The sequence below is a fragment of the Propithecus coquereli genome, unplaced genomic scaffold (genome assembly GCF_000956105.1).
Source record: "Propithecus coquereli isolate 6110/MARCELLA unplaced genomic scaffold, Pcoq_1.0 Scaffold7, whole genome shotgun sequence".
In the NCBI taxonomy this organism is placed as follows: Eukaryota; Metazoa; Chordata; class Mammalia; order Primates; family Indriidae; genus Propithecus; species Propithecus coquereli.
This window is the reverse complement of record NW_012153062.1, coordinates 23,549,263-23,576,106: the sequence shown is the minus strand read 5'-3', so window position 1 is coordinate 23,576,106 and position 26,844 is coordinate 23,549,263. Positions and strand designations below refer to the sequence as shown.

At 37.1% G+C, this 26,844-nt stretch overlaps 1 protein-coding gene across 1 annotated transcript; it reads left to right on the top strand.

Moving 5' to 3' along the window:
• The first annotated feature begins 819 nt into the window (after positions 1-819).
• On the top strand, positions 820-25,736 carry LHX8 (LIM homeobox 8). The gene is made up of 9 exons (XM_012661077.1): positions 820-892; positions 2,593-2,679; positions 3,038-3,199; positions 6,928-7,049; positions 9,095-9,315; positions 9,831-9,934; positions 14,646-14,741; positions 20,457-20,640; positions 25,019-25,736. The coding sequence occupies exons 2-9, from the start codon at positions 2,605-2,607 to the stop codon at positions 25,093-25,095; spliced, it is 1,041 nt and encodes a 346-aa protein (XP_012516531.1). The 5' UTR covers positions 820-892; positions 2,593-2,604; the 3' UTR covers positions 25,096-25,736.
• Positions 25,737-26,844: the final 1,108 nt, after the last annotated feature.

Here is a 26,844-nt window from a genome sequence, read left to right as displayed (position 1 = left end):
ATCCAGACCTCCAGTTCCCCTTCTGCTTGCTGCAGAAAGAGATGTAACATGAATCTTTGTTTAGGTTTTGGTTAGGGAGCGAGAATTTAAAAGTCATGGCAAATGCAGAGAGCAGATTTTTTTAAGTCAAGTTAACAGGCCATCCCCAATTTTTTTTTTTCTTTTTGATACTAAACCTGGCGTGTCCTGATAAAGATCTTAACATGTAGGGAAGGCGGGCTTTCCTTAAGGAGGTGAAGCTATTTCTCCAGGAAAAGACTTTCCCCCACAACCTCCTCCCCCCCCCCCACCTTATGTAAGGTCCCACCCTCTGGAAAACAAAACTTTTTTTTCTTTTCCTGGAGGGACAGACCGCAGTGAGTTGGGAAAGAACAGTCCATCAGAGAATGGTCACGGCCACAGCGGCCTCTTGGGTCGAGGACACACTTGTAGCATTCTTATCCTTCTCGGTGTCAGCTCTTATTAGTGCATTGGGGCGGGGGAGGGGGGGAGATCGGCAGACCCGGACAGCCTCTGACCCTCTGGAGCTGGTATGTGATACGCAGCCCTAGCAGTGCCATGTATTGGAAGAGCGATCAGATGTTTGTGTGTAAACTAGAAGAAAAGGACGTGCCGGAGCTGGCAGTTCCCCCTGAGAAGGTGAGCAAGCCGACGCCTGACCAGACCGGCTGAATTGTCGTGTCCTTGAAAGTCGAGTTGTTTGGGCTCCTGAGCAAGGTTCAGAAACTACCTGTAACGGCCTCATCTTTAGACTTGGCTTTTTTTTTTTTTTATTACGTAGTAGCTTTAGTCAGTAATCATTGCCCTCCCTCCCCAAAGCTCACTTAACCTGAGGAATGGAGCCTGTAATTTGGGAGCGGAAGCCTCGAGCCTAAGGCGCTCTTAAGTCCATGTGAGTCGTGCTTTTGTGCTATCTGCCGTGGCAATCGTGGCGGTCCAGCAGAAGGGATCGGGAGGACTGGGCGGCTGTCTTGGGGAGCTGGGGACTCTGCTCCCTGCCCTCGGCTGCGCGCGGACACTTGCTGGCTCTAAGGCGCGCCTCTGGCCGCGCTGACGAGGGCCCACCGCGAAGTACAGGGAGAGGAGGCTGCGCGAAGGCCTCGGGATCCCAGCGCCGGCCAGGAGAGCCATTTTACTTAAAATACCAAAAGCAGCAAACTGCAGGGCACGAAACGAGTCACACGGTTCCTCACAATAGATTGGGGAACCTGGCAAGTTCTCACCCCATTCTGGAGGCAGGACTCTTGGGCGTCTCGCGTTTTTAGTTTGAAAATCATCTGCCGCCTGTTAGAAGGCCTCGGCGGGACCCGCACCCGGCGCCGCTGGCTTTGGCTTAGCTCCGACTCTGGCTGGGAACACCCGGCGAACGCGTGGAGCTTTTCTGCTCAAACTCTTTGTGTGTGCGAGGACGCGGCAGCAGTGCAGCTGCGCCGGATCCCGCGTAGGGAGCGCATCCTAGAAAGGGAGGATCCCGGCATAGGGGCCGGGAGATCCCCAGGTTGGGCCGGTATCTCGCCTGGTGCTTCCAGAGGCGGGGTGTGGGAAAGGGAGGTGAAGAGTCGGAAATGCAGAGGTGTGGGCCGCTCGCGTTCGGGGGACCCGCCCGCCCCCAAACTAGAGTTTTCAGAAACGAAGGCAGAAAAAGCCCAGAAAGGCTGCGTTTTCGTTTAAGAACAAAACTCCGGCAGACTTGGAAACACTTGAGTAACGCGCGTTGTTGCTTTAAAACACTTTGACCAAGATTGGGTGAGTTCTTTTAATGGCACAAATTAAATTCAGCTGGATATTTTCCATTATTCGACCCGCTTTTTGCGCTGGCTAAAAATAATCCTTTAGTAGCTCAAATGTTGACTTACTGAGCAATAAGTGGCAATTTACACCTTAAAGAAACGACTGTAAATCACTTGCGACTCTAATTGCTGTAAGTTTACGAAAGAGCTGCTGGCTCGGTTTAATCTGAAGCATTTTCATTCAAATTGTCATCGGAACAAACACCAGGCTTCTTAAATCCCGCTGTAATTAGCTTTCAAGTATCCTGTTAAACCTCTTCACCTTTTGGGCTATCCTATTCAAAAAGCCCCCTTTTAAAAATATATATGTGTCTTGCTCTTTTAATTGAGGTTATTAAAGAAATCAAGTTTCTTCCCCCACCCCCTCCTCAATCCTCTTTTCTTCTCTCCCACTCCACCTCCCCCCCGCCCCGCACCCCCTTTAGCCCGGTGTTCCCGGCTCCGCCGTGATTGACGTCTAGAAGGAAAACGCTTTGTGCGAGGATGATTGTTATTAACTTGTTATCCCCGGCGGGGGGGCGGGGAACCGACGTGCTCCGGTGAGCGCTGGGGACCCGGAGCCCCGGCAGCGCCGCAGCGCGCCCGGCGATCCCTCGGCGCTCGGGTGGCGGCCGGCGAGAAAGGCTGCGCGCCCTCCCGCCCGCGGCGCCCGAGCTCAGGCGCCCGCACGGCTGCACGCGCCGCGTGCCGCGCTGGGGGCCTTCATTACCTCGCCCCCAGTGCCGAGGCTGGGGGTCGCGCTGCGCGCTCTGAACTTCCGATATCTGTTTCTCCCCATTTTCCTCCCCCTCCCACCGCGCAGTGCCGGGGTCTCATGTCTGAGGAGTGCGGACCGACTGCAGCCCTGGCGACCGGAAGGACTCGGAAAGGCGCCGGGGAAGAGGGACTGGTGAGTGGGGAGGGACTCGGGTGCTGGCGAGACTGTCCGCGGGGAGATGGCGCACGACGGAGGACTACTGTCCCAGCGCTCCTTCCCGGGCCCAGCTGGCCGCTCAGGAAGCGGGTGGAGAGCCGGCGCGGCGGGCAGAGCCGCAGGGCTCCCGGGTCGTCGAGGTCAGGAGTAGGCAGCCCCAACGGGTGCGTGGCCAGAGGTTGGACCCGGGGGGGAGGGAGGGAAAGGAGACCTCAAGAAGGGGGGTGGGGGGGCCGAGGGAAGGGAGGGGAGGAGGTGGGGGCGCCCCGTGGGTGAGGGGAACGCGAAGAGGAGGAGGGGTCTAGAACCGCCTGCGCCTCGCGCCTTCCTGCAGGTGAGCCCCGAGGGAGCGGGGGACGAGGACTCGTGTTCCTCCTCGGCCCCGTTGTCCCCGTCGTCCTCGCCCCGGTCCATGGCCTCGGGCTCCGGCTGCCCCCCTGGCAAGTGTGTGTGCAACAGTTGCGGCCTGGAGATCGTGGACAAATACCTTCTCAAGGTAGGGCTGTGCGGCGGGCGCAAGGCCCGAGGGGAGCGGGGTTAGCGGGTGAGCTCTGGAAAAAAAGAAAAGTACTGCCCCCACACACACCCTTTCCACCCAAGTTTTGGATGGAGTTTGTAGGCTTTCTCTGCAAATCATCCCAGTCTGGGATAGTTCATGGGGTGGGATTAAGTGTGAGAAGAAACCTTAGACTCTTCCATGTTTTCGCAAAACAGTTTATGTGTGACACATCTCGGTCTACAAGTGCCGATTCCCGGGGTGGAGGTATTGGAGCCAGCCACCGACCTGTAGAGGAAGGGAAGTGGAGAAAACCTCACCCATTCGGACACACGAACTTGCTTAATTATTATTATTTACCAAGCTTCGGATTATTACCTTCTTAAAAGTCTTTGTTCCCTCCAAATTGACTGTGGTTCCTCCACTCCGTAACGCCCGCGTCCCTGCCTGCTTAGCTTAGAAGAATTTTAAGTCGGTATATGCTGATGCCTCTTTGCAGAGTCTTTTTTGGTGAGAGCCACTGTAAAGTGTATTAAAGGATCTTTTCTGGACAGATCTTTAAAAATATAGTTTTATACTTATTTACAGTTAGCTGAGGATTTTCCAAAGTAAAAGTTCATCCAAGCATTTAAATAAAAACCGTTTCAATACCTTCCTACTCTTACTAAGGACACCCAATGCTGTTATGTCTTCTCTAGTGCTTGGGAAAAAATGGAAATTGATGTAAAGTTAGACACACACAAGCCTGGAATTAAGTGTTTCAAGTGGTGGTTTGAGAGTTGACTGTCTTAATTCGTTTTACTTTTCACTTAAAATATTGTGGGGGAATTTTGGAGTAGAAATTCTGGTAGGCCACAGTTATCCATGTCACTGCAGACAGGATCACGGTCCCATGTATCTTAATCATAATATCATGGGTCTTCAATTTAAATTGAATTTTAAAAACACTTTAAAATAATGATCTCTCTACACTGAATTAGTAGCAAACCAGCTGACTTTTTATTCTCTACCCACACTAATTAGGTCCTCAAAAAGATTAAAGATAGTACGTGTTTAAAAGTCCAAATAGTGTGTTTCTTTAAGTTTGTATTAATATCTCAACATACAAAGCTGCTTCATCTGTAAAATGGGAATAATATTCCATAGATAAAATCCAGATAAAGCGCTGAGTTTTAGTGAAAACATTAAAAAAATGACTGTTACTTGCTGATTGATTCTTAAAGCTGGCAAATTAACGTAGCTTTCTCTTTAAATCTGCATTCTTGAGATTTCACTTTCAATGTTGCTAATCCTGAGCCTTTTGGATATTGAAAAATCTTTTGGATTGAAACTAGTTTATTGTTAATGAGTCTTCTCAATAATTAGCATAATCCTAATCAGTGTATTAGGATTATATAGTGGATCAATGAAGGCTTTTAACACTTCATAGCAGAGAAGATGTAGAAAAAGGTTAAGATGAAGTGACACTTAACACACCCTCTGCAGTAGATTAGTTTCTAGTGTTAATCTTGTATACATTAAAATATATTTACATATTACATATCTTTGTATTATATGAAGTATCCAAGTTATTTTAGTCATAAAGCTTTCCTTCGTAATAGGACAGAAGTCCTCCCAGTGAAATCTTTCATGTACAGTCTTATTGTACCATTTGTACACATTAGTGTATAAATTTGAACTAAAGTTTGATATTTTATGATTATATAAAGTCTGAGTTCTTAACTTTTTTTCCATTTAAACTTCCAGATAAGTTTAAATTCAACGCGAATCACTAACAAAAAATAGTTAGACCTAGTATGGTTTCATCGTAGTCTTTGAGGATGAAACTAATATAGAAAAACACCATCTTGTGAGGCAAGTAAAATAGAGTTAGAATGGAAAAGTGTGAGAGGAGTTAGATGGATCTATTGCCTCATCTAATACTTCAGTGCCCTCTTCTTTGGGTAGTTTTGCTGGCTTGGTCTGAATTATATTTAGGAATCTGTATATTTAGGAATATACAGATTGGATCAGTACCAGCCAATACCAGGTTTATAATCTCCAGAATCTTCTCTCTTCATCTTACTTTACTCCTTGGCAAATAAATGGAAGATGAAGCAGCATTTTGGGGGAGCAAAGTAAACTTTGAAGAAAGGTGGCAAACCAGGCATTAGGTCTGGCTTCCGTAGAGAGCAAAAGGGAGGCCATGGCTCTGCCCTAAAGCTTTGCCTGTAAAAGTAAAGGAAAACAAAAACCTGGATAAGATTGAGATACAGAAGGTCCTAAACAGTGGAGCCCGTACTTCTAAACTGTATCTAGTAGGGCCCCTTTTGGGGAAAAATATGAGTACATCTTCATTTCCAGGACAGTATTCACCATTGTTAATATTTTTTATTCCAATTTCCTCAGATTTCTGTTATTTCTTTGCTATTTTCTAGTTGTTTTAAAGAAAGACCAAAAATTTTAAAATTTCATAAGAAATGAGACTCTCATTTCTTATGAAATAATGTTTTAGAAAGAGGCACATAATTGTAATTAGAATCCAGTAAAACTTTTTTTAGCTTCAAAGTACTTTCATTTTTATATCATAGAAAAACATGTTGAACACTAGTTCTAATCTGATAGAATCGTTGGATAGATAGTATTCATTATGAAATTGTGTAGCAAAAGTTATATCTCACAGTCATTTACTTTCCTGTTTTAGTCATTAGATCCATTTGTAGGGTGTAACTGGTGTTTTTGTGTATTGCTAATCTTTTACATGAAATTTAAGCATAAACCTAGTTCTGTGTCCATTTAACAAGAACAAACTTTAGTAGCCTGCATTGCAGGCCAGTTCAGTCTAACTCATATCTTCAAATTCTAAGGATAAAGTTGTACTTATAGAATGATGGCAGCAGTGTAAAGTGAGAATAATTGTGATTTGTTCCCTGAATTGGCAATATTTAATGTTCCTATATAGAAAATACAAAGTGCTGTGCCTTATTAAACGCTACCTTATATTTTACTACGTGAAGTATAAATGGAAAATAATGCTTGGGTGCCTTTTTAGAACCACTTGTGATCAGATTTATTTTTTTTCTTCCTATAGCCAATTCAGTAAGTAGGTTTACCAGTACACTCCTCCATGCTTCTATTGTTTCTGTACAGCTGTTTAATGTTAGAAGGGAGCCTGGGCTTTTGCCATATCAACATGTAAATCTACCTTAGCAATTTCTGTTTTGTAAGGGGAATGGATTGCCTAGCTTCTTTACAAGGGTAAGTATCTTACCGTGCTGCTTTTTCACTTTCTTTTTTGCTCTCTTCAGTGGGTACACAGTTTATAATTGTTTAGCCAAGAAGTAGGTCGAGAAGGTGTCTTCTTTAACTACCAGGTTTCATGGTGGAAAGAATTTGGCTCAAAACAAAACCACGCTTGTATTTATGACTTTAAAATGACCAAAATTTTCCCTGTGTTCATAAAGGTTCAATTTAAGAAAGAAAAAACAATCTGAATTCTTCAAAGGAATAAAAAAATATATAAACACAAAATGTGGCATATACTAGTATAATTTTCTGGTTGGACTCTAAAAAAATATGTGCAGATGCATATTTATATAAATGACACCTTTTCACTGAAAATATTCAGAGTATGTGTTAAAATATTAAGGGACCAGTGTTTTAAATTGCCTTATGCACAAAACCAATGAATGCTGTTCTTTAGTGTGGTATCAGAATGGCTTCTCACCCTGTCCCTTTTCCCTTCACAGGTGAATGACCTGTGCTGGCATGTCCGGTGTCTGTCCTGCAGTGTTTGCAGAACCTCCTTAGGAAGGCACACCAGCTGTTATATTAAAGACAAGGACATTTTTTGCAAACTTGATTATTTCAGGTGTGCTGTGAAGCTTTCTCTTAGTAGACATGTAAAGAAATTATTATGCAAAAAGACTTTTGTAAACAGGCTTTTTCTTGTTCAATTTCATTTATTGAAGCCTAGTTTTTCTTACATAATAGATTTCAACATAAGAATGCTTTCATATTTGTTGAGATATAATTAGTATTAAAACAAATCAAATACACATGTTTACCTCCTTTATGAATTCAGTATACAAAAATTAGTTTTAAATAATACTTTCACTTTGGGGAATGAAAATTTTAGGCATAAAAACAGGGAACCTTGTTTGCTATGTATAAGTATAAAGTATAAAATACAAGATGAATCATTATAACAAAGCCCCTGTTTGGGGAAGTGGTAAGATGAAATAAAATCATTATGGGCGAAAAAAAAAATCAAGATTTTGTTATGCATTTACCATTTACCATAGAATGATTCCTAGTTATACACCAATAAAATGCTAGGAGTTCGTAGACTATGGTAAACTATATTATTCAAAAGAACTGACCATCCTGGTATCATAAATACACCAAATCTAATTATTCTGCCAAAAAATCATGTTCCTTTGTATGTTCAGTCTTTAGTTTGTGAGATTATGTTTGCATAAGATATTAAATATAACATTTTCTCTGTGAAATCTCTTTATAATTGTTTAAATGTAAGATTACTTCTAGGATATAATTCTTTATAAACAGCTGCCTAGAAATTGAAATAATTCTTCAGCCTGACTTTTAAAAATTACCTTATTTTTTTCTTTATTTGCATTGCTAAATAAAGAAGAAAATGTCCATTGTAAAATTGGGAAGTTAATACTATATAATGAAGTTTGTGATACTAATTACATTTATGCTCCATTTCTAAAAGTGATTTCAGAGGGTTTAGTGATTGATTTGAAGAAAACTGCTAGGTAATTTAAAGTATTTCATGAAGTCCTTTATTTTATAAAATCACAGAATTTTATAATTAACCAAAAATGCATATTTCTCATCAGATTTGTAATCCATTTCTTCAACAATAGTAAAATTTTGCTTCCTCTTTTACTTAGGATAGGCTAATCTTAATTTTTTATGGCAACTACAAGCCCCTTGAAAGGTTTGGTTTTAAAGATTTATTGAAAGTTCTTTAGGATTTTTTAATACTTCATATTTTATTCTGAAATTTATTTTTAGGATTCAGTTTTTCAAGTAACTGAAAGAACAAGTTGGCAATACCTTTAAAGATATGTCTATCAGTGAATAGACACAGACACATACACTCATCTAGTGTGATCAGGACATGCCAGGCCATGACTGTGACTGCTATAGGAGACATGACAAATAGTGTCTAGTCACTCACACTGAAAGAAAAAAGAAACATTTACATTTTGCTTTGGTATTTTTTAAGATTGATCTGCATTTAATGTCCAGATATGTCTCTGAAAGTTTTAGGTACTATTTCCTCCCTCCTGTGGATAGTAATGCAATAGCTTTTTCATCAAAGGAAACATCTCTGAGTTTTCCTTCCTCACCCACCAGGGTGAAACTGTTCTACACATTCTTTGATAATTTCAATTTTAAATGTTTAAATGTTTTAACATTCTAAAAAATGATATTTAAATTATTTTCTAATCATCTTGGCTTGGTTTTAAGAAGTCATTATTTATATCTTCTGTTGGTATACTTTTGTACTTTTAGGTTTTCAACCTTGAGAGTATGTGTTTATCTTGAGTCTCTAGGTAAATTTATAAATGTACTGATATTTGATATAACAAAAGGGATATTTAAATATTTCACTCATTTTTATAGAAAAATTCAGTATTCTTTTTGAGGAAGAATGAGAAGGTTTTATTTTTATAAATAGGTTTGAGTTGTGACCCTATCTCAAGTCATAATTGCTTATTGCATTGATTTTTAGAAATATAATTGATTCGTGTTTCATTTTCAAAATATTTAAATACTTAAGTTATTCTATTGGAGTAGCATAATGTGTTAGTTTAATCTTAGACTGGTGAATGTCTCACGAAGCATTAAAATCTTCCCCTCCTACCCTTCTATTTACTGTAGAAGGTATGGAACTCGCTGCTCTCGATGTGGGAGGCACATCCATTCTACTGACTGGGTCCGGAGAGCCAAGGGGAATGTCTATCACTTGGCATGCTTTGCCTGCTTTTCCTGCAAAAGGCAACTTTCCACAGGAGAAGAATTTGCTTTGGTGGAAGAGAAAGTCCTCTGCAGAGTACATTATGACTGCATGCTGGATAATTTAAAAAGAGAAGTTGAAAATGGTAAATATATACTTAAATACTCTCGAGTCTTTTGGGACAGTGGATATAGGAATAAAAGCGATTTTTCCTAAGGTCATCTTAATGCATTTATTTTGTATAACATGTAATTGTGGTAAAACTCATTAAGCAGTTCACTGTTAGTGATGGTCTCCATCTGTTTATAGAGAAAGCCATGGTGTATGTATTAGCTTTGTGCCATATTCACAGGCAGCAGCCTTGAGTTAGGGTTCTGCTTTACTTTTTGTAAATAATTGTTTCCCTGTATTTGCCTTCCTAAGGATGGGCCTTGGATGTGCACTTTTAACTTTTTGTACTTTTCGCTAAATATACAAGGCTATAAATAGAATATTGCTTGTACAGTATATTTGTAATATGTTTTAAAATTTAAGGGGTTTTGCAATCTAGAAGACATATGCAGTTTTCACAACAAGCCAAGAGATGCAAGCAACCTATTATTGTAAGATGGGTGGACCCATTTGAGTTACCAACACGTATAGTGTGTTTTTTAAATACAGGTAATGGGATTAGTGTGGAAGGCGCCCTCCTCACAGAGCAAGATGTTAATCATCCAAAACCAGCAAAAAGAGCTCGGACCAGCTTTACCGCAGATCAACTTCAGGTAGAAATGACAATGAATTTATGATTTTTGAAGCCTTTCGCCACCCCCCTCAAAAAAAAAACCCACACCTAAAACAAAAAGCAATATCTGTGCTACCTAAAATCATTTTTATGTTTTCCAAAAAGTTACCCTAGTTTATGAAAACTAGGTGAATATTTGAAAACACACTTATTGCCCCAAAATGTTTGTCAGTATTTCCAACTATGATATGATATGAACTAGTTGTTCAAGCTTTGCTTCCCTGGGATCTGTTGGTATAAACAGCAAAGTGGAAACAAAATATTGTTCTGTCCTGATTTCCTGATAACATCATTCTAACTTAGGCATTTATATTATTATATACAATTGCAATGGAAGGCAAGATTTTTTGAGACACTGAAAAGAAAGACTCATAGTATATGGGTCTATGGGACACTAATGTATTAGTCTTTTTAACAAACTGTGGCGAGCCTTTTAATGGACAAGATTGTGTGTTATCTGAGTAGGAAACAATTGAAAATATCTTAATGTAAACGAGAAACTACTGGTTGACTACAACTGAGCAGACCCTTTCTTGTTGATAAAGGGGGTGGAGGGAGTAATTCTATAATTTCATACTAAAGGTTGATTATGTCTCCTGAAAAGGGAGGGATTCTTTTCAGCTTAGTTGTCTGAAATATAATTGTTATAAATTTGATTTATACAGGTTGTCAAGAAAATAATCAATTACTCCTTGCTTTATATTTAAATCGACACATATAATGATTCTTTCTGGCATTTTTGCAGATAATGAAATCATGTTCTCTAAAAGATTAATGTGGCTGAGATATTTGTTTTAAGGTAAAGTAACATTGAGCACCTACCCTTTGCTGCTGGGTGCTTTATACATAGTATCCATTTTAACTAAGACTTTAAAGGTTAAAGTGTTAGCAATGTTAACAAATGAATAAAAGAAACTTTTTGAAAAATAACATGTATCCTAAGATCTGCCAGTATTTAAGATGGGTACAATAAAAGTGTTTCAATAGAGAATTTTTATTTTGAGAATGATTAGGAAAGAAACCTTGATGTGACACAAATATTCCAAGGGAACTTGGCATTGGAAAGCACTCTAGCATTAAAATCTAGATCCATTCTGAAAAATTTTTCAAATAGATGATTATTTTGGATTTCTTAATTTAGGTATAACATATATAGTCAACAAGGCAATTGAAAGACATATCTCTGTTTGAACCTTGCTTTTCTGGATGCTTCACTATGTTATAATAAAGATCACACAATGCCCTAAGTTAGAAAATGTGAGTACTTATGGGAGATCTGGAAAAATACTCGGTCACTGAAAGTTATCTGGTTTAAAATAGAATCTCTAATATAAATATATTCTATTTTTAAAATAAGCTGTCCCCCTGAAGGGCTGGTGATAATAATTAAAAGGTTGATAACTTAAATTTGCTGTAAAATTTATTAACATTCTAATTGTGAAAATTTGAAACCAATATAGGTAGATATACTCCTATGAAAAGATAATTATAGGTCGTAATTAATTGAAAAAAGGAATAATATTTGTGGGGGTCTTTGTGTGCTAAGTCGTATGCTAGGCATTTCATCTATATTATCTCCTTTAATTTTTAGAACAATTTCTTGATATAGATTAGCTTTATCCAAGAGGTACAGGAACTCCCCTCAAGGCAGACCACCAAGGGAATGGCAGAAAAGAGACTTGGACCCTTCTCCCCAAACCTCTGGCTTTAATTTTGCCTGGACTTCTAGGAGACCATGAGTGGAACTGTGCCTTAACAAAACTCCACTTAATGGAAGCAGCAGTAGCTAAAATGAAAGAGTGAAATTCTGAATCTTGCAGATAGCATTATGGTTTTAAATTGCAAACATGCATAAAATATTTAAGCCATGCATTATGGTATGGAAATGTGATCTGAATTATAAGTTTTTAAGAATATATATCAGAATCATAGGTTTTTAAAAATGAAAGCGTAAGTAATGTGATTCAAAACATATTCTCATTTATTCAGTATTTATTAGCATTTATCTTACGACAGAGCTGGCTGAAACAAATAAGGTATAGTAATTGTCCTCAAGTGGTTCTTTAGGAATTTGGGATAGGTATAGAGTTTTTTAATAAAGTTGAATCATTTGTTTTTGCCAGACCCACTAATAAATCAGGCAATGTACCCTTATTGTCAAACTGTCCTACCTTTCAGAATGCTGAATATATTGAAGTAGAGCTTGAATTTAGCAAAATAATAAAATATTACACGTGACCAGTGACTATCCAGTACCTGCTTTGAACAGAGGAGAGTTAAAAAGGGAGGAATAAATAAGATAATTTCCTAAAATTCTTCTTTAGAAACTCATGGGAAGAAAAAAGAGTTTAAGACTCAGAGGATGTGTCAGCAGATATCACGTCTATAAATGTGACAAATTTGAAATATATTTAGGAAGTTCTTGCCAATATTATGTTTTGCTTATTGTAGTTGGAAGCACATGCTCAATGATTATTAATATTAAACATGCCAAAGTTAGTTCCTACTCTAATCTATTTTCAGATCGAGTTGGTCAGCTGCTGCTATGCAGACTCCTGACATTTCTGGTAGAACTCCTGGCCTTAAAATGATGAGTGTCTGCAGAGTTTCACTCCTTGGCCATGTGACAAGAGCTTGGAAAAGGAGTGGGGTGGGTTTCAGCAGTGTTAGTGACTGCAGAATAGTGAAACTAAGTAGAAATTAAAAAGGCTTTTTTTTTTCTTTTCTTTTCTTTTTTTTTTTGTGAGACTAAACACTGATACAATTAAAAGGAAGATCAATGAACACACATCTCTTCCTTTATTTAGAATATTCCAATTCTAAATGATCAGTATTGATTTAAGTTGTGCTTTATTCCTTGATTAGAAATTGCTTTATTAAATGTAATTTGGTTCCATTATTAAACTTGTGAATTTGAAATGCATTTGTGAAAGCATGCTGTTTTGTTTTATAAATTATCAGTAATGACAAGCAAATCCCCAAATATCTGTTCAGCTTTTTCTATTTGAAAAATTAAAAACAAAGAGATAATTAATTTGCTCATTCTTTTTTCTCTTTGGGATGTTATATGTTCAACTACGTATAAACACAGCTCTATTTGCACAGGAAGATGTTAAAGTAACACATTTGGAGTAGGAAAGAAAAGATGAAGTAAACTGGGTGATATTATAAACTTTTAGGCCAGTTCTGCCCTTTTTAAAGCAAAAATCCATAATCTGTTTACAGTGAGTAAATGGATTAAACATAGCTGGATAGGAAGCTAAGAATACTTAATTATAGAAGAGTCACTAATGCTAATCAGAGAGAACTTAAGTGAAAATATAATTTGTAAACCTCATAATGTTTCCCTGAACAATGTTGGCCTTTTTTTCCACACTGTCTTTAGATGTTCCTCACATTGCCAAGTTTCATTCTGTCACAAACTCTTAATACTATTGCACACTATGTGATAGGGTGTTTAACTTTTAGGGATATGAAGAATAAGACATCCCCCTTGCCCTCAAGGAACTCACTTTCTCCTATGGAGAATTGTGAACAAATTATTGTAATTGTAAACAAATTATTTTAGCTACACTGTGACAAGTGCAGTGGCAGAAGATAGTATCATACGAGGAGCATAGTGGAGAATGCAATCAATTTTGCCCACTGGAAAGGGTGAATACGCCAGTAGTGCTTGAGGTCCTTAGGAAGGTTGGTTACCCACATCCCATGCCTGCATGCAAGCACAATCACAGTGGATGCCAAACTCCCCTCCCTCGATCTTTATGATACATTCCTTATGTTTTATAATACTTCCCTCAGTTGACTTTTAGTAATAAAATGCAAGTATCTCACTTGATTCCCATAATGATTCCCTTTTCTGAAAGAATTCAAAGCTTTTGGCTTGTGCTTTTATTTTGGTACCTCCTCCTCCTCCCTTTACCTTTTATTATAGTTAGTTATTGGTATGTCTGTATCTTTCCCCCAAGAAATTAAGACCAGGGACAGTTTTTTCATGTATCCCTATTTCATAGCACTTGGTATAGTGGTTCTAATCCAAAGATTTATGCCCAGAGTCACCTGTGAGCTTTTTCAATACATAAATGTTTAGACCCTGTAAATTCTTATTCAGTCGGCTGATGGATTTCTCTTTACAAGATCCCAGATATTTTGTATAGAGCAAGTGCTCAAAATAGTGATGGAGTCATTACAATGACTACACTTAATTGGAAGCCATACGTTGAGCTATGTGTTATTTGCAGACTAATGAAAATTATTTTAGGGGCCTTAAACCTGTTTAGCTCAGTAGAGTTTGGAGATAAATGTGACATGATCTTTGTATTTTATTAAGTTCTCTAGTACTGGCAATTTTTAACAAAATGGAAAAAATAGTAAATGAGACTCATACCATTTGTGCATTTCATTTTTGGGTTATAAGAAAAGGTGAGCTTATTTTTAACAGCATAGTTGAGAGATAAGGTTTTATGTTGAATTGGATTTTTTAAAGCTCTCAGTGTAGCAACTTATGTGTAAATTGACAGAATATGCATTCTTTTTCACTTATACATATTTCTCCATATTGATTTTCAAGTAATAAAATACAAGTATACCATGTTCTTGTGCATGTCTTATCTCTTTTGTAATTGAAATGCAGAAAGAAGACTGAGCTGCTTATTTTTAGCTATTTACAACTTACATTTTTTAAAAAACAGGTTATGCAAGCACAATTTGCTCAGGACAACAACCCAGATGCACAGACTCTCCAGAAACTGGCAGAAAGAACAGGCTTGAGCAGACGTGTGATACAGGTGATTATTTTAAAGGCTAATCAAGGGATACTAAAAGTTCTAATTCTGGGTCTTTGTGCATTTTTGTGTGTGTGTAGAAATGTCAAAATATTAGTTTCCCATTTTAGGTCTCTTCACGCTCTTAAATCAATTTTTTAAAACCTGATAATTAGCCTACTTGGGCTAGGTTGTCATTTGTCAAATTATCCCGTGCACATCTTATCTCATTCAATGCTCACAACAATCCTAAGATCTTCAGGCCAAAAGAGACAACTGCAGTTCCAAGCTAAATTGGGTGTTGAAGCCAGTGTCTTTTTCTACTTTTTCTGTGATTGTGTAGGTAGGGAGGTGTCGATGGTCTTTGCTAAAGATCCGGGGAGAGGGAGTGGTGAGAACAAAGCTAGGAAGGGATGAGTTAAAGAAAATGTGTTGGAATGTAGAATTGATGTTTGGAAATTATGGGAAATGAAATTGTTGAGGTTGAAGAGGCCTATGAAAACAGAGTTCTCTGCTAAGCCATGATATATGATTTTAGGAAGAAAGGGCTAGTGATGGTACATGGGAAGAATTAGAGTTGCGAGAGGCTAGTTAGAGGTAGGCAGGTTAGTTGGGATGCCCAGCAAAGTAGTGATTTTTTGAAAAGAGACCCTAGAATTCATCTGAGAGACGTTTTATTGACTGCGCACTGATAGCAAATGATGGATGCTAGAAAGACAAGAAAAGGGCTTGGAGGCTACAATGAGGAAGCCAAGAGTAGTGGAAGAGTCATTGACTCTTAAATTTGAAGTCAGAGTATCCATGGGAATGATACCATTGACAGGAATATGAAAGTCAAAAGAAAGCTGGATTGGTAGTTGGAAGAACTGTGCTCATCATGCAATGATGGTGGCAGTTGAGCATGTACATAGGTATTTGAAAGGATGAACAGGACTCAAGCAAATAAGATCTTTATTTTTTTTGTCAAGATGGAGGCCTTACTATGTTGCCCAGGCTGGTCTCGAACTCCTGGCCTCAAGTGATCCTCCCACCTCAGCCTCCCAAAGTGCTGGGATTACAGGCATAAGTCACCACACCTGGAAAGGATAAGATCCTTTAGAAAGAGATCATAGAGTATAAAAAGTAAAGAATAGACTTTAGGGAGAGAGTAGGGTAAGAGACTGTTCAAGTGGACATAGTAACAGCCAAAGTCAAGGAGGTAGTTGGTGGAGAAGCAGCTTGGATGCTGAAGAAGTGGAGTGAGTTCAAGACGGAGGTGGCCAACTGTATCAAGATATTATAGAGAGATCAGGGAAATGGGAAATAATGCTCAAAGTTCAGAAAAGTTTAAGGAATGAAAGCAAACAACCATAAAAGGCAAAATGAAAGGGGGAAAAGGGTAAATTTCTTCATTGTACATATATTTTGTTTCTTAAGTTGGGTGATTGATCCACAGGTGTTTATTTTCCTGTAACCTTGAAGTGTGTCCTAATTAACAAATCATCTGTACAAAGAAGCAGGTGGCTTTAAGACTTGATGGTACAACAGCTTCTCTAAAGACCTAGGTTCCCAGTGGTTTTAGTTGACTGTCGTGTAATGGGGCCCTCTTATAAGGTGAGTTCTACCACATCAGCACTTTTCACATGTCCAAAATATTATATTTATTTCAGAGTGCCAAATTTTGAAAAGGGACTTACAAGGAACCAATCTGAAAGGAGCGCTGCCTTTAAAGAAAGGCTACTACTAAGGTCCTGAAAGATCTAGAAATTGTGTCATAATATTAAAGGCAACAGGGATATTTATCTGGAGATAAAGTCAGAAGATGGTATGGGAAGGAATGGTACATACAGAGTAGGTATCTTTAAATATATATAGAAGGCTGTCCTGCAAGGGAATGTAGAAAAAGGCACTGGTGTTCATTCATAATAAACTTTCCCAGTATTGAAAGTCTGCACAGATGGCATGGACTACCATGGATGGTAATGAGTTTCCTGTGCCTAGGAGTAAAGTTCTTTGTGAAGTAGTTCAGACTCAATAGGGCAAGGATTCCTTCTAATTTAAAACTGTATATTCATGGTAATGACAGCCTCAGGTAAGTCAGATTCATGACTGTTATATATAATACTATTCTGAAGTTGAAAGTAAAGAAAAATGGAGGGTCTTCTTAGAGCTTTTCTTGTTATTTGAAGGAGTTAAGTACCCCAGATAGGCATCTGTCACAGAATTTCTAAGTATTTAGGTCCCCAGTATTATTAAGCAAGTTAACTTTATCCTAAGCACTAAAACTTGGAGAATATATTTTTTCTATATTAGCTTTTAATATGTGAAGGTTGAATGTTAAGTATTTTTGATATAATGGCAAAGGAAGAAGTACTAGCTTGTAAATGTATATATTATTTGTGTATATGCATATGTGTAGTATATAATTTAAATAGCCCTTCACAATATTTTTGACAAATTAATTACTATGATCTCAAATAGTAATCATAACCTCTTTCCCCTAAGACTCTTTCCTAGCATTGGGCACAAGATTAAAGTGTTAAAGAAAGGTTAAGGAAAAGAGTTTTGATTACTAAGCCTAATATACAAACTTGGTCAGCCATACAGGGAGAGTCTCACCTTTCTTAGCTACAAATCTGGCCTAGTAAAATATTTGTAACAGAGCAAAATGTCATTGTACTGAAGTCAAAGAATAAAGATGGCTGATTTCTTTTACACTCTACATCCGGATTCAATCATTGTTCATATACCTTTTCAGATAAGTGAATTATGAGTTTTGTATCTTACAGAGTAAAACATTGCTATTTCTTCTGATCAGTATAGTGGGAATACCTTTCCATATGAAGATTGACATCATTTTTATTGCCTCATATGTTGAGCATAGCATGATTTTAGTTTACAGTTTTTCACATCATAAAATGCTGCCAAGAGCAACATTGTATTTCTACCCGTGTGCTTGTTCAATAGTTTCCTTAGGATAAATTTCTGGATGTGATATTGCTGAATCAAAAGATAAAACATTTTTAGGTTCTTTATACAAAAATAAACTTTATATGCCTTCCAGAAAGTTTATACCAATTTATTCTGCCAGAAACTATAGATAATACCAATTCATGAGATTCTTGGATACTGTATCATTCTTTTACATCCTTTCCAGATTGAAAGAAATCTCATTGTTTTTATTCCTGTTTCTTTTATTATCAATGAACTTGGACACATTTACTTAATTGTAATTTTAGAAATTGTTTTTAGTCCACTTTTCTGTTGAGTTCTTTCTTTTACTCTCCATCTTACTGATTTTTATTAATCCTATCATATTAACCTTTCATGGTTTATCAATTTCCTTTTTATTTTTTCCCCATAGAACTTTTATGTTTCTGTGTGTTTAAATCTCTTAATCTTTTGATAGTTTTGGCCTGTGTTATACTTATCTATCTAAAGAATATTTTAATATTGGCTTTCCTTTTCTTAAACATTTCTGGTTTCAGTTATTTACACTTGAGCTTTAATTTATCTGGATTGGTTCCATGGAGCTGAAGATTTATCTATTTTTTTTTTCTCTCAAATGATAAACCAGTTTTCCCTAGATCTATAAGCCATGCTTTCCCAATAATTTAAAATCTTGTCTTTGTCATACACTAAATTGTTATATTTGGCTTTATGTCTGGGCTTTCTAAAGGATTCATTCTATGTGTTTTTTTGTTTTTTTGGTTTTTTTTCAGTATATCTACATGGCCTGCTTTCAACTTAGGTAGTTTATGATTTACAATGCAAAAATTTTAAAGTATGTTGCTCAGAGAAAATTTTAACTCTTTTGGAGGTTTGCAAGCTGAAGGAGGAAATTTGAGGTTAATGTGCAGAGTCAAAAGGACTTGTATTTAAATTCTACAGCTAGATAGCATTCATGCCAGAAGTTAGTTATTGTCTGATGTCTGGAATCCTTAGCTATGTTTTGTTCTGCAAGTTTCATGACACCTTGTGTTTGCAGACCTCTCTCTGCTTGATTACCTGTAGGTGATCGTTCCAAGAAACTATTTGAATTTGTGTTAAGGTAGTTATTCTGCTGTTTATGCCACATCTTTTTCATATTTATTTCCAAAGTCTGGGATTATTTTTCTGTCTCAAAAAACAAAAATGGAAAGATAGTATTTGGTTTTTTTCTTTGCTTGTTTGTTTTACAACTAAGTAGGTTCCATCCAATGTATAATTTATTGGAGATAAAAAGATACCTTGAAGAAACTCTGGGAACCATAGTGCAACATATATTAGGTTATCTGTAGGCCTCGGGGGGGTGTGTCCTCTGCTCACCATAAAAGGAAAAGGAAGGTGGCAGCAGTTCCCCTGTACAAGTTGAGAAATGTTTGAATATGTCTTAGTTCGGTGAGGCTAGTGATAGTAGTGGCACCTATTGTTACAGAGCCTGTGGGCAGAACTGTGACTGGAGAACATGTGTGTATGATCTCTGTATAGGGATCTCAGAGACTAACATCCAGGGAATAGGGATGGGAGGGACTTCCCACTCTTTTTCCTTAGTATATGCCTAAGTCTTGTCCCAGAAACATTCCTTAGGTGCTGCCTTTCAGCTGCTTGCTCAAGGATGCACTCCCCATTAAACTATAAACCTTTATTCCTTTAGTTTTAATCCCTGAGTTTATACTTTGTCAACCCTCTATTTTTGAGTCCTAGGGGCAGGGTGTGTCTTTAAAACCAGGCCAACTTTTTCTTATAAATTATTTGCAGCTTCTTTCTGTTTCACATTAATCAGCCCTGATTCCCTTGTGCCGTCAAGTTACTGCCCACCAGCCTCGAACAGAGACTTATTCCCCTGACCTTTACTGGCCTTCTCTCCCGATCACAGGTTCTTACCTTAATTCCCTAAAGGTTTTATCCTATCACTTTTCTTTCCTCTCATGACAGGATAGTTTGGAGGGATGACAAATAAGTGATGTAGTATTTTAATAGAGGTCAAATTTTATCTCATGGCGGGGAATTCAAACACAGGTAGCTTAGTTGCTGGAAGCATTCTGGGCAGTCTGGCCTCGCTTGCCCTGGATTTGTTTCATCTCTGTGGTAGAGTGGACAACATGGCCGTTAGCACTTTGCATTTTGTGGACTCTCTCACCAGTGGATGTGTTTGTGTTTAATTCTACTTAAATATTACAAGTTTTTTCTTATTATATACCTGACCCTAACATGATTTTTAGGGACTATCCTACATAGTTACTAAGAGAAATTGAACTCAGCAGGTTAAAATGTGACTGGAATAACTGAATCAAGAGGGTTGCAGAAAGCTTTACGTTCTCAGTAGGGATTTTAGTAATTTGAGCAAGGATTTGAAATAAGTCCAGCAGGTGTCTAAGAACACATTTAGTAGTTTTTGGTTTTTTTTTTTTCAAAGTTCTGATTAAAAGGGCTTTTTCTGTTTTTCTTTGTATTCCAAATGCCAGTAGTAAAACTAAAGAGACTTCTTTGGAATTCTTAACTCCCTCCCCGCCCCCCTTTTTTTTGAAGATGCTGGTTTAATACAGAATTGGTGTTTAAATAAATCACCAGAGAGCTATTATCTAAGCAGGAAAAATGGCCATTGTTATTTGAACTAAAATGATTTTCTTCTGTCTATAGAACTTTTTAAAAGCTTATTTACTCTTATACAGTGCTTGCGTGGTGGAGTGATTGGGGTTGTATTCATTTTTAAACTGTGTTGGTAATTTGCACAGAGCTGGTGTGTGACCCAGTTCCCTTGCTTTTCTCCCCACTCAGGTGTGGTTTCAGAATTGTAGAGCACGCCACAAGAAACACGTCAGTCCTAATCACTCCTCCTCTGCCCCAGTCACAGCAGTCCCACCCTCCAGGCTGTCTCCACCCATGTTAGAAGAAATGGCTTATTCTGCCTACGTGCCCCAAGATGGGACGATGTTAACTGCGCTGCATAGTTATATGGATGGTAGGTATCCCAACATTTAACAGCTGTCTCCCAAGCAGTCAACAACTGGTAACTTTTAATATTAGATTATTGATCCATTCACATTTTGAAATATTACCTCAGTAGTAGCTGAAAAATATTGTGGGGGGTACAGCAGAGAGCAAAACCATCCAAACGTTCTTATTTCTGTGATAACATTTTACGGGACAAGTTTAATTCCAGCTTTACAGCAAAAATACAAATATTGTAATGATGACCCTTAGTGCTTGATTTTTACTTAGAAATTTTTTGTTTTCACCTGGTAAATATTTAAATAATTTATTTTCCTATGATCAGAGAAAAGTATCCACACTCAGATGTCTAGATTGGGGTTTACTAAGTTTTTGTTAAAGAAACTTTTTTATTGAAGCAAATCATATGTATAGAAGTTTGATGAATTAATAAAGTGAACATATCCACATAAATACTGTCCAGATGAAGTAGTAGAACATAATTAACACCTCAGCAGCTTCTCTTATGTCTTCTGCCAATCATTATCCTTTTCTTCCAAAGTAACATAGCCCTGACTTCTAAAACCATGCTTTAGTTTTGCCTTTCTTTGGACCATAAGGAATGTATTGTGTGTCTCACTTCTTTCAATTACATTGTGAGATTCATCTGTATTGTTGCAAGAATCAGTAGTTTGTTTCCATTGTTGTATAGAATTCCACTGTAGGAATATACTACAGTTTATCCATTTTATGGTTGATAGACATTTGTGTTTTTCCCAGTTTGGGCTTTTATGAATATGCTGCTATGGACCTCATTATACATGCCTTTTGGTACACATTAATTCACACATTTATTTGGTATGTACCTGGAAGTGAAACAGAATCGCAGGCTATACACATGCTCAACTTTTAGTAGGTTCTGCCAGACGGGTTTCCATAGTGGTTAAACCCGTTTACACTTTGACCAGCAGCATATGAGAGAGTTCAAGGTGCTCCACATCTTTACCAACACTTGGTATGATGCAATTTTTTAATTTTAGTGAATTTAATGATTGTGTAGTGCTATCTCATTTTAATTTGCTTTTCCCTCTTGACTAAAGTTGAGCATTGTTTTCATTGGGCATTTATATATCCTCTTTAGTGAAGAGCCTATACATGTCTTTTGCCTGTTGGGTTACTGGCTTGTCTATTTTTTTTTTTTTTATTGATTTGTTTTAGTTCTTGGTATAATCTGCATATAAAGCTCTTTGATAATTACATGTGTTGAAAATATTTTCTCAGTAGCATGGCTTTTTCTACTTTCTTAATGTAATGCTTTGTTGAGCACAGGTTCTTAATTTTTAATGTAGTCTATTTTATCAGTTTTTCCTTTACGGGTAGTCCTTTTTTTGGTGACCTGTTCAAGAAATTGTTTCTACTCACAGATAATGAAGATATTCCTCCCATGCTATCTTCTAGAAATTTGGTTTTACCTTTGATGTTTGAGTGTGGTATGAGATAGGAAGCAAAGCTTTTTGTTATATTGGTGAAAATACAAATTTTCTATCTCCTCTGTAGAACCACATTTGCCATAAATCAAGTGTCTGCATATTGTATGTGTCAACTTCTGTACTCTCTATTCTGTCTTATTGTTCTGTTTATTTTTGTGTTAATACCTAACCATTTTAATCACGTTAGGTCTATAATTCTTAATATCCTGTAGTACAAATCTTTCTATGTTGTTGTTATTCAAGTTTGTATCACCTATTTGTGACCCTTAGTATTTTCATAAGTTTACCAGAGTGTCAATTTCCATACAAAGGAAAAGCAATTAATATTTTGATACAACCTAATACAGTACATATATAGATCAATTTTAGGAAACTGCCATCTTAATAATATTGTCTTCCATACTATGAAGTTTAGTATCTTTTTCTGCTTACTTAGGTCATTTTGAAATTATCTCATATTTTAGAATTTTCTGTTTAGTAATCTTGCACATATTTTGTTAAGTTTATTCCTAACTATTTATTTTGATGGCAGTTGTAAATGGCATTTCTTCTATATGTAGAAATCTAGGTTGACAGTTATTTTCTTTCAGCACTTCCAAGATATGATTACATTGTCTTCTGACTTCCATTGTTTCTGTTGTTTTGCATATGGATAGCTAATGACCTGGCATGATTTATTTTTATTTTATTTGTATAATTTTAAGGGGTACAAGTGCAGTTTTGTTACATGGATTTATTGTGTAATGGTGAAATCTGGGCTTGTAGTGTAACTATCACCCAAATAATGTATGTTGTAGCCATTAAGTAATTTCTTAGCCCTCTTACCCCTCCCTCCCTTCTGAGTCTCCAGTGTCTGTTATTCCACACTCTATGTCCACATGTACACATCATTTAGCTTCCACTCATAAGTGAGAACATGCAATATTTGACTTTCTGTTTCTGAGTTGTTTTACCTTTAAGATAATGGCCTCCAGTTCCATACAAGTTGCTGCAAAGCACTTGATTTCATTTTTTTAATAGCTGAATAATATTCCATTATATGTACACACCACATTTTCTTTATCCATTCAGCTGTTCACGGACACTTAGGTTGAGTTGATTCCAAATCTTTGCCATTGTGAATAGTGCTACAATAAACATATGAGTGTAGGAATTTTTTTGATATAATGATTTCTTTTCCTTTGGGTAGATACCCAGTAGTGGCATTCCTGTGTTGAACGGTAGTTCTATTTTTAGTTCTTTTCGTTGAAGTCAGCTGTTGATCTTTTTTTGCTCGTTTAAAAGTGAATGCCTTTTTTTCCTTAGCTTTTCTTTGTATTTGGCTTTTACAAATTTTACCATAATATTCCTAAGTGTGCTTCTTGAGTGTGCAGTTTGATATCTTTCATTAGGGAAAATCCTCCGTTTTTGTCTCTTCAAATATTATTTCTGCCCCTAGAAAAAAAATTTTAAAAATTTCAAAATTTTCAGCCTTTTGACTTTACATTTTTCATCTTAGATATTTTTTTCTGAACTATCTTCTAGTTCATTAATTCTATGTCCAATATTTTGTAAAACTCACCCATTAAGTTCTTAATTTCAGTTATTATATTTTTTAGTTTCAAAATTTCCATTTATATGCTAAAATCATCTATTTTGTCACTTTATTATTTAAATGATTATTATGTTAGTTATAGTTATACTTAAGTTCCTGTCTGATAACTCTGTTATCTGGTTCTTTTTGGGTCTCTTCTATTTTACTTTTTCCTCTTTGTTTTCAGCCAAGTCATGTCATCTTATTTGTCTTGTTATTTGTTATTGCATTTTAGATGTTGGGTATGAAAAACTAAAAGTAATTTTAGAGTCTGGATTATATCTTCCACCAGAGAGGATTAGTTTTACCTCTGACAGAGGAAGTTAGGCCAGGGGAAGATCAACATAATCCAATTAGACATCAGTCCTCATGAAGGCTGGTATATTTCTGTTTCACTATTCCTTGGATTCAGCCCTTTGGGATCCCAAACGAAAGCCTGTTTGCTTTTTGTTGTTGTTGTTGTTATTGTTGTTGTCTAACTAGGGCTTGTCCTCTCCCATAGGCCCTGATCTTTAATTTTTCTTCCCCACCATCCAGCCAAAGTCTAAGTCTGAACCCTGTGCTGAAATTCTCAGCCTGTCGGACATTCCTTTTGTTTTAAAATTGTCACTATCCTTGTAGAGCAAACACCATCGTTGTTTTCTTTCCCTCCTCTCTGGGACTTGACTTTGTAAGTTCTCACTACTTTGGTATCTTTCAGATGCCTTCAAACATATTTTTAAAAATTTTGTCCAACTTTCCTCGTTGCTCTCAGAGGGAAGTTTGGTTTGAAGCAACATAGCCCATGGTGAAACAGAAACTTCATTTTAAGTTTCAGTGAAATAAAGAATCAGAACCTGCACCGTTGTTGCCATTTACTTAGACTGGTATTAAAATTGTGTGTGTTCACGTGAAAGACTGTAGTGTTGCCTAAGTCAAGTGTGTTTTGATGTATGTTTAGGAGGAGGTAGTTAAACATTACTAAAGGGAGGTTGGGAGGGCACCTTACAGACACCTTCGTGTGAACACCAGCAACATCTCTGCAGACAGAGCTCTGGTCTTTCTGTAATAGTTGCAGGGTAAAGTGCAGTGAATGGGGTATGGATGGAGGACAATTAAAGTGGCAAAATCGTGTGTCCCCAAATAAAGATTAGGGTGTAAAGCCATTTCTAGATTCTTGTTTAATACTATACTCATTATCCTAAATTAGTTATTGCTCCTGCTGAGGTCAGTGGAATGAGTGTAGCTTGGTGCCCTCAGCTGTAAAGAGTGATGAACACACATTGCCTTGGATTGTTTTTGTTTGTTTGTAAATCAGTTTTATTCACCCTACAAAACTGATCCACAAATTTCTTTCTATTTTATAGCTCATTCACCAACAACTCTTGGACTCCAGCCCTTGTTACCCCATTCAATGACACAACTGCCAATAAGTCATACCTAATTCCTTTTTTCAGGGATAGAAATGATTAAGGATATAAACTTGTCATTTATTATGTATAAAATACCATTGAAAGATATTAATGTTAATTTTTTATTTAACACCTAAAGCATTTCCAACATCACTTTGCTGCCCAGGTATGTATCTATAGTTGGCCTGCAAGACACTTTTATTGATTCTTCATTTTTTGTAAAACTTATGTTTACGAGAAGAAAACAGATCAAAACATTTTTTTGTATTGTCTGGAAATAGTTCGCTCTAGTGTGTATCTGTTAATTTATTTGTCATCAAAAGAGCACTTTGCCTAAAAGAAAGGACTGACAAGTGTGCAAAATGTTTACAATCTTTTGTGAAATTGTAGTTTATCATTAGTTTGTATCTGTAAGTTATTGTTATAAATATTACCTGTATTTTTTGTTATATACAACTTTATACATTGAAGCTTGTATCTGTGAATTTGCAACTGAAATTTATTTTGCCAATGTTTTCTGAATGAATTGAATAAAGCTTCTGTTGTAGCATGCCATGCAAACACATTATTGTGTTTGTAGTTGATGAATTATGGCTGTAAATAACACTATATAGTTTAATAAGCCCACCATTCTAAGTTTATTAAACACTTTCCATTCTTGTGAAGATTTCAACCTATTTGTCCTTTTTGTGTGTTTTCAGCAGTTAGTTGACTTTGTTCTCTTAAAATATAACAACTCTTAATTTTAAAAATATCATTTTGTTTTGAGCTGTATTGTGCATACATTTGAATAGGAAACTTATCTGTAGAAGGTTGTGCTTACCCGACAAGAGAATACCTGAAAACATCTAATTTGGCAAATAATCTTTTGAATGAGCTAATAAAATTAATGTGAAAGAGAAGGCAGAACACTTTTCAAAATGATCTTTGGGGTATCACAACCCAGAAATGAAATATGGGCCATAAGAATATATTTCTTCGGGGGTGAAAAAGGAGAACTCTACGTATTTGGAGTTTATAAGTCAGGTTTCTAGAGCAAAAGACTCTTTGCATTTTCTTCCTAGTGAATACCCTTTAGGGATTGTGATTTTGAAAGCTGAAATCTAAACCTCAGGACTTTATCCTGTGTGTCAGTGGAATTACAAAAGTGAGTAGTGCCACCCTCACTAATTTTTGGATTTAAAGAACTTAAACAGTGTCTTTCATATATCAGTTAGGGGGAAAAAAGATAATGAGAAAAAAACTGAGAATCTTAAGTTTGTCTTTGTTTAACTTAGCAGATTCACATCTGGCTGAGGACTGGAAGTAATAGTGAAGCATTTGTAATTTTATTCTAGTAATCATAAATGCAACCAGAAAGCAATCATGTGGACATAAGTAACTTCTGCCTCAAACCAGAAGCAACAAACCTGCTTCACTATGGGAAAAATGAGGAAAAAAAAATTTTTTGTTTGTTTTTTTAAAACCTGTTACCCCACTAGTTACTCCACTAGTTAAAGTTTCCTTTGACCAAAAACAAAGAACGTAGCCAAAAGTCCCTCCATCTGACCCTGTGAGATTGATATTAATTTGTGTCTACCTGTCCTAGACATGAAGTGGTGAGGTCAGTTTTACCTTTACCAGATGTCAAGGAAAGCTCTTGTAGTCTAGCCAAGTTCTGCACTGTTAGCGGTTTACAGCATTTCCCAGCTGGATATAATTGGCATCTTTTAGCTTGGGAGGTGCTGATTATGAGTTTTAGTTTTCTCCACTGTCTTTTTCCTGTGTTCACCACTCTGACT

Bases quoted from the DNA above. Each gene is read 5' to 3' on its own strand.
- LHX8 (XM_012661077.1), top strand. From the start codon at position 2,605: ATGTCTGAGGAGTGCGGACCGACTGCAGCCCTGGCGACCGGAAGGACT. The intron at 3,200-6,927 runs GTAGGGCTGTGC...TTCCCTTCACAG, and splicing joins TGGACAAATACCTTCTCAAG to GTGAATGACCTGTGCTGGCA. The intron at 9,316-9,830 runs GTAAATATATAC...TTTTAAATACAG, and splicing joins AAAAAGAGAAGTTGAAAATG to GTAATGGGATTAGTGTGGAA.